Below are 8,440 nucleotides of genomic sequence, written 5' to 3'. Positions count from 1 at the left end.
GTGAAAGAACGAAAGCTGGAATCTCGCTACGCTTCTTCTCTCGCGCAGAGCCACCGTTTACCTTTGGAGGAAGAGGAGGAGGAGGAGGATGTCAAAGGCAGGTGATTGTCGTCACTGGTATCTTGCTGGTCAAGGCTAGGGTTTTAACTCTCGTAAAAATATATATATGAAAATGGTCTTTCTTCCCTCTCGAGCTTCTTGTCATCTTTGATTGAAGTTAACTGAGTCTTCGTACTGTTCTTCTGCAGGAACTAACCTTCATCCTTGTGTCTATGGGCCATTCCACTCCGATCAACCATAGTCGAGCTCCTCCAGTTTGGAACTTTGTTCCACTTTAAGCTAGATTTCAGAGATTCTTCAGAAAGCAATGAAGAGTAACTTGGGACGTTTTCGAATTGTGTTATAAAAGAGTAACTTGAGCCTTAAGCCCAAAAGGAAAAGGCCTTTGGAGTTCAGCCGGTAGAGATGGCAGCTGATTCTAACATGGGTTCCTACCAAGCCAATCTGCCTCCTTCCTTCCATCATCCTCTCATGGTTTCTTTTCAGTCAGGCGCTAGAAATAGCTCGAGGGGCTTGAGTCCTGATGAAGTCTGCAGTTTGGGTGGGAACAACAGCATGGTTGGCATGTTTAATTCTCTGGGTTCTGGCTTGATCAATCATATGGATGCGACGACTTCAGTTCAGTACTCTGCGGGATCTATGCTTCGTGAACCAGTGCCAGGGTTTACACATGTGTCAGGGTCGCCCGCATATTGGTTACAAGAAGAAATTGAAATTTTGCACATAGGCCTTATCAAGTATGTTATGTGGCATGCCATCTCTCAGAATTCTCTTAATTGTTGTTTGTTTTTGCTGTTTATCATATTTTAGATTTATCTTGTGTGTTATGGCTAACATAAATGGTCTTGATTGTTTTTGTTGTTTATTTATGTTTCAATATTAATTTGTGTTTGTGAAAGACAGATATTCTCATCTCGTTGGAATACGAAAGTACACAATGATATCTTTTATGTTGCCTAAGAAGACTATAAGGGATGTTGCATTGAGGTGCCAGTGGATCACAGTAAGTTCCTTGTTCAGAATGATGACTTTTATGTAAAACTCTGGGTTTCATTTATGTTTTCTATTTTGTAAATATATCGTTAGCTAGCTTGAATTCTTAAAATGGCCTTTTCCTTTTGGGCTTAAGGCTCTTGCACCAGTGCTACTTCTGGTTGCTGCCTCTGGCCCTTCTTACCGAGAAAACTCAGTTTCAATGTTTGTGCTAAACTATCATTCAATATTCAAATTGTCCTTTCCTTCACGTTGAGTTTAACATGTGGGATTATATACTCTCTACCAGAGCGACTTATACTCAACTTCTGACCCAGAAGCATGCTTTGCTTCGCCCTTTTCTATCATTCCACACATGACACGTATTTTGTTATGTTGAAATATAATTCGTTCAAGAGGATATCTCTAATCCCAGAGCCCTCTACAATTGTTCCCTTAACGTATACTGGACTTAGCAAGTCGGGCGTATGGCTTCTGCACACAAACATAACGATCAATCATTTTCCATTGGAAAAAAAACTTGTAGCTTGTCATGCTCACATTACTTCAACTTATATTTATTTGTCAACTATAGAAATAAAGCAATATGCAATTAGTGACCAGTCTGCCTCACTTGGCTTATTACCGATTCAAAACCAATCCTTTAAGAAGTGAAGCATATAGTTAGGATACTATGTTTGGTTGGATGATCTTTATCCTTTTTCATGTTTTTTGGTTGGATATTTTTCTTTTTTAAATATGATCTTAAAATTTAGAGATTTTGGAAAGCTGAAACATGAAAAATAGTTCTTTTCACTTTTCTTTTTTCTTTTTTGGAAATGTGAAAGGCAGTGGCAGATTTCGTAATGAAACCAAAACCAATCCCATATTAGATTTCCATTTTGTCCATTGAAATTCCTTCTCCCTTTCTATTCTTTCTTTTTTTACAAAGAACAACCATGTGCTAACTCTGTTCTTACAACATAAGTGGATTCATTAAATCTGCTTGATCTTCAATAAGAACTCAGCCATGCTTCATCGATATTTTTTTTTCTTTTTACTTTTTCTTTTTGTTTTCAAACAAAACTCCAAAATATTGATATGTCAATGTATGGATCATAGTGGCCTTCATTTCAGTTAAAGTTTGCTTTCTTTGTCTATGTCCGATATAGATTGTTAGTTCAATCAATCATCTTTTTCTACAACAAAATTTATTTATGAACAACAATATACGTCTAATGTCCAAGTAATTATCTGTTTTAATACAACGATAAAATAAAGTTGAATGCACTTTCCTCTGGCTTGTGTTGATCAATGAATCCTCAAACCTGGAGGTATCAACTTAGAGACCATACGATTAAAGACACGTTATTGTTATTAGTGCTAAAAGATCATTAGGCATCCTTTTATCTATTTTATCTCTCCACCAACACATTGATCTCTCTTGCAGCACAAGGAAAATGGAAAAAGACAGAAGACGAAAGAATTTCATACAGCAAGAAAGGCAAAAGATATGCAGGTAACTCTTCGACATGTTGTTTTCATCTGATAATTGTTTTCCAATAATCTATTCTCTTGTGTGCCAGTTTGCATATATTGGTCATAGGAATTGTGTTAAATGCTAATGAGTTTCTCATCAGCTTTTAATAAAACAGAAGACTCAGTCACATGATAATCTGGTATTCATGCATACCCGACCTATTTAATTCATGTTCGGGTACCAAATTATGCTTAATAATCAGGTTTGGGTCTTGTTTATGTTTGTTTACGACATGTACATGTTTATCATCCAAAGCAGGTATCGAAACAGGTTTAGTGGCATATATTTAATCCAATGTGATCTAGATAATACCCAATCCACTGCCATCCCTATCCCGCTTATTTACATGCGATCGAAATGTAATGTGATTATGCCTTTAGGTAAAATGTTTTTATTCATAAACATGTACAAACATTAGGAGAGAATTATAGCAACTGAATCTTTCAACTTTATCTTGATAGCGGTTTCACAATTAAGCTTATAAGCTTGTTTGCATTCCTAAAATTAGTTATAGCTTATTGGTTCCTTCAACGATTTATGATTTTTATCAGTGTTCTTCTAACACTTTAGGATAAGATCGGCGGTGCTCCCTCAGCAGCCAATATTTCCAGGGCTCCTAGATTGCTTTCAGGGAATCGTATGAAGATCCAGGATATTATACCATCCGAAGGTTAGTTTTGGAGCACTCGAGTCATATCCTGAAATTTTTGCACAACATACTAAGACTTGTTGCTTTTAACTCTTTCTTATTTAGTCTAAATAGCTTGTGATATACTTAACGCCGATCGGTTGCACCTTGTATCAGATTCGCTTGTTTCTGCTTTTGATACTATAATGGTTGCATGATTTTCTTGAACTCTAATTAGCTTTAGTTGATCGTGTTATACCATTTTTGAAAATGTTATGCCTCGTTCCATACTCCCCTCTAGTTTTCCAGTAACTGTATATTTAGTTCATACTTGATGGAATGGAATGGATAAGAGACATAATAGGAATATTGTATTCTTTAGTTTGGTTCATTGAATAGAATTGAATGAATCATTTCATTTCTACTTTTGGTTGGTAAAAGTTCGGCGCATCCATTGGCTTAGCCAACTTGCTCGGTTTGTTTGGTCCGACCTAGTTTGCTAGGTTCACTATACTTGCCCTATCCACCTAGCCTGCGTAGCTCGCTTGGTCCATCGTGTGTGTTCAAAATATGTATTCTTGGAAAATTAAATAGACTAGAAATAGATATTCTTTGGAGAGTGAGAAAAAGTTGAAGAACCATTAAGGAATAATAATTCCATTGAAATTGACATTCGGTGTTCATTTTTGTTAACCAATTTAATAATACTTGTACGATTAAAATTCATAAGAAATTGAATAAGCGATTCATTTGTTTTGATTACCGTTTCACTTTTTTTTTCTTAACTAGTGCTCGTTGTTGTCTCTCTTTTTAGTTTGACATTATATGTTTCTTCCTTGTCATACAGCTCCCTCTTTAGAGCGTATTTTGGATGAAAATGATAAAGTTATGGACGAAATTGTAAAAAATATTAACCGAGGCACGGTATGTTTTCTTACCCTTTTGTAATTGTTGCTTTTCTATGATTTGAGTCTTCGAGTCACATTTTGTTTTGGTGGAATATATTAGTCCAATCGTATTCCTGGTCGTACTGGCTACTTTCCTCTTCCATCCTACTCATCCACCCAAGTAAACAAATGACTTCGGAAATTTGTATTCATAGAGATGCTCCTAAGCATTTAATTAAGATACGTAAATCGTAGTGTTACATCAATGTGTTGATGATTTTTGAGATTTTATGGTTTAATAATCCCTTGGTAACTAGCTAATTAGTTGAATAATCTACTTGTTTGCCAAAGGATATGAGAAACTCTAGTTCTTTGTGGTTCTTATTTGTTCATTATCTATACTTTTCGGTTACTAAGTGTGTACATTCTTGACGTTGCAGTTAGAGGAGAACGTTAATATATTTCGTTATGTGAAAAATAACATCTCGATCGTCAATGATAGGTAAGTTGCCTCTTCTCCCTCTTCTTCGATCACTTTCATCATATGAGATTATATTGCGAGAATTATGATAATTCGTAAAGCGTCACCCCTACTACTTGCAGAATAAGTGCAATGTCTTCGACGTTGGACAAATTTCCTGGATCTATGAGACAGATGCCTACTTTGCAAGTATTTGTAAATGATGAGCTTCTCGCAAGTCTTATCCATCGCACCGGAAATGTAAGATCCTGTTTTGTGTTTTGCATAGGAGTTTTATGGTTTTGACAAGTCTAACATGAACTTTCATACGATGGAAACATCGAACTGAGTCACTTGCACATTTTTCATTTCGGAAGGTTACTGGCCTTGCTCCTCCCAGAAAAAGCTATCGGTTGGACGCAACGAGCATCAGGCCGAACATAGGAGGATTTAGAGAGCACACATAAGCTGTCTGTGTTCATCTGCCGACGAGAAAGCCCTCTGTAACGGCTCCAAACCATGGAATGACATTGGGCATCAAATTCTCTCTGAAGCTAAATTGTTTGCTGGATAGTTGGGGGTGTAGAAATCAATAGGTAGAGGAAAGAAATAATATAAAGTTTTTTGATGGTCATTAGGGGGCTCATCTCGGTGCGGAAAAAACAATGGTATCTGTATGTTGTCGATAGGTTCAATCCTGGAAAATGTGGACTGAGAAAAGGTCATATGTTTCTTGATCGATCGTTGATGTTACCAAGTGTATGACGAAGCGTATCGTGTTTATTTCCGATGATCGATCGTTGATGCTTCTTCGGAGGTTGTGTTTGTTGTTATCTCATGTAGGCAAGGTCGAATGTTGGTTTAAGTTATTAGGACTTAAATTTGAGTAAAATAATATCATACTTACACCTACATTAAAAATGAGGCAATTTTTCAAAGGGTGTCTTTGAAGTTTTAAAATGTCTAAAAGATGCACATAACTTTTATTCTTCTTAAAAAATGCATTTGATTTCAATTTTATCCGCAACTATCGACATTTGTTTATTCTCTTTCCTATACGTGCCACCATCTCTCTTGTCTTTCCTCTCCTATGTTTTTTTTTCTCGAAGTGATTTATGTCAAGTGGTAAGTATGGCGACATAGTTTGCTTGGGATTTTGAGTTTGAGTCGTCTTAGTAATAAATAAATCTTTCTTTAATGGTCTGTTGATTGAAGTACTGTCTCGATAGTAGGACCTCTGTCTCGATAGTAGGACCTCTTATTAATACAGTGACATCGTATCTATAAAAACTCTCTTAGGAGTTTTTTTAATATAGGATCGTTTTAGCGGTGAGATCGATCACTATAAAATGTTTATCCAGATAATTTTATTTTCAGGGTTATGATAGGACATCCATATTGTTCATTTTATTTCAACTTGATATATTTGTAATAAATTCTTCTGCAATTGTTAATCAAAAGATGTTATCAGCTATTTTGACCTTGTATATCTCTATTTATCCTGATCGGTAGAAAACTTCTCCGAGACTGGACCGGTACCTAGAATAGTCAAAGAAGCTAAATAGGATTATCATTTTTTTTTCCATCTCCTATTTGAATATACAATATTTTTTTTCTCAACTTTTTTTAAAAAATTATATCATCCTCTAAATTAATTTATTTATTTTCAAGAGGAGGTTAATAAAATATTAAAATTATTTTGTTCTATTTTTTTAATATCTTCTATTTTTTAATATCTAATTATAAAATAATAAAAATTCAAAATAAAATAAAATAAATAACATGAACAAATTTATTAATAAAAATAATTATAAAATAAAAAAAATATTTTGATGTTTATTTTTAAAAATTAACACTATAGTTTAAATATAAGTGATTATGGTGTCGATTTTCAAAGATTAGCACCATAATATAGGTTATGATCACACATTATGGTGCTAATTTTCAAAGACTAACGCCACAGTAGTGTTGGTTTCTAAAGACTAAAACCATAGTGTTTTGAAGGTTTCAAATCATTTTTAAGGATTTGAAAGAGTAAATGAGGGTTTATTTGAACTTAGGTTCACCTAATAAACTCATAGGAGTTAGAATAAGTCTAATTAGAGCTCTTTAGGTCTATTAATAGATTTTGACTAAAATTCATTAATGGACCTAGGAGATTTAGATTTTTAAAATTTTATAATGAGATGAAAGTATGGAGTATGTAGAAGGGATATGGTGAGAAGTCCTAGTCCTGTGTCTCCTACATGAAGTTATAAGCTCGTGTCAATTGACATAAAGTTTGAAATTTTCTAAACTTTTTGAGCAATGTTATGAATCCTTTACGATGATAATGGAGGACATATTTAGACTCTTGAGCACTATAGAAACCTACATAAGTTGGAATGAGCCCGATCGAAGCTCTTTATGTCCATCAATGAGTTTCGATCGAAACTCATTGATGGACCTAGGAGACTTAGATTTCTTAAAACTTACAATGAGATGAAAGAAGTTAGTGTGTATAAGGTATATATGGTGTTCAATACTGGTCCTAAGACATGTAGGAAAAATTATAGTCACGTACCAACTAGAACAAATGTTGGTGTTTATTTTTGAAGATCAATATACAGTATTAGTTCTGATCACAAATAGTGGTGTCGGTTCACTTTGGTACTGGTCTTTGAAAACTAGCACCACAGTGTTATGAAGATTTCAAATTGTTTTGAGCACTATTGGGACGACTTTAAAAGAGTAAATGAGGGTTTATTTGGACTCAGATTCATCTAATAAATCCATAAGAGTTTAAATGAGTTCGATCAGAGCTCTTTAGGTCCATCAATGGGTTTTGACCGAAACCTATTGATGGACCTAGGAGACTCAGATTTTTGAAATTTTATAATGAGATGAAACTGTGAAGTATGTAGAAGAGATATAAGGTGAGAAATCCCAATCATGAGTCTCCTATACAAAATTATAGGCACATGCCAATTGACATAAAGTCTGAAACTTTGTAAACCTTTTGAGCAATATTGGAAATCCTTTAAGATGATAATGAAAGACATATTTAGACTTATGGGCATTGTAGAAACCTACATAAGTCAGAATAAGTTTGATCAGAGCACTATAGTCAATGAGTTTTGACCAAATCTATTGATGGACCTAAGGGGCTCAATTTTTTAAAATTTTATAATGAGATGAAAGTGTAGAATATATGGAAGATATATATAATGATAAATCCTAGTCCTCAATCTTCTACACGAAGTTATAGATTCGTGCCAATTGGTACAAAGTTTGAAACTTTCTAAACCTCTTGAGCAATGTTTGGAATCCTTTAAGATAATAATAGAGAGTATATTTAGACTCCTAAGCACTGTAAAAATTTACGGAAGTTAGAATGAGCCTAATCAAAGTTCTCTAATTCCATCAATGAGTTTCCACTAAAACTCATTAATGGACTTAGGTGACTTGGATTTCCAAAAAACTTGCAATGAAATGGAAGTGGAGTATGTAGAAGGGATATAAGGTGAGAAATCCTAGTCCTGAATCTCCTACACGAAGTTATAGGCTCGTGTCAATTGATATAATGTCTAAAATTTTGTAAACCTTTTGAGCAATATTGGGAATCTTTTACAATGATAATGGAGGATACATTTGGATTCTTGGGCACTACAAAAACTTACATGAGTTGGAATGAACCTGATCGGAGCTCTCTAAGTCCATTAATAGATTTTGAGCCAAATCTATTGATGGATCTAAGGGACTTGGATTTATGAAAACTTGTAATGAGATGGGAAAGGTTAGTGTGTAGAATGTATATATAGTGTCCAATACTTGTCCTAAGAAACTAAGAAACGTAGGTAAAATTATAATAGTATGTCAACTAGAACAAATGTTGGTGTTGATTTTTGAAGATT

General features: G+C 34.4%; 1 protein-coding gene across 1 annotated transcript; it reads left to right on the top strand.

Moving 5' to 3' along the window:
- LOC122029949 lies at window positions 1-5,342 on the top strand. The gene is made up of 9 exons (XM_042589098.1): window positions 1-101; window positions 249-797; window positions 964-1,063; window positions 2,483-2,551; window positions 3,143-3,242; window positions 4,048-4,124; window positions 4,528-4,589; window positions 4,691-4,808; window positions 4,925-5,342. The coding sequence occupies exons 2-9, from the start codon at window positions 466-468 to the stop codon at window positions 5,012-5,014; spliced, it is 948 nt and encodes a 315-aa protein (XP_042445032.1). The 5' UTR covers window positions 1-101; window positions 249-465; the 3' UTR covers window positions 5,015-5,342.
- Window positions 5,343-8,440: the final 3,098 nt, after the last annotated feature.

This window comes from Zingiber officinale, chromosome 1A (genome assembly GCF_018446385.1).
Source record: "Zingiber officinale cultivar Zhangliang chromosome 1A, Zo_v1.1, whole genome shotgun sequence".
Classification (NCBI taxonomy): Eukaryota; Viridiplantae; Streptophyta; class Magnoliopsida; order Zingiberales; family Zingiberaceae; genus Zingiber; species Zingiber officinale.
This window is presented reverse-complemented; position numbering and strand designations above follow the sequence as displayed.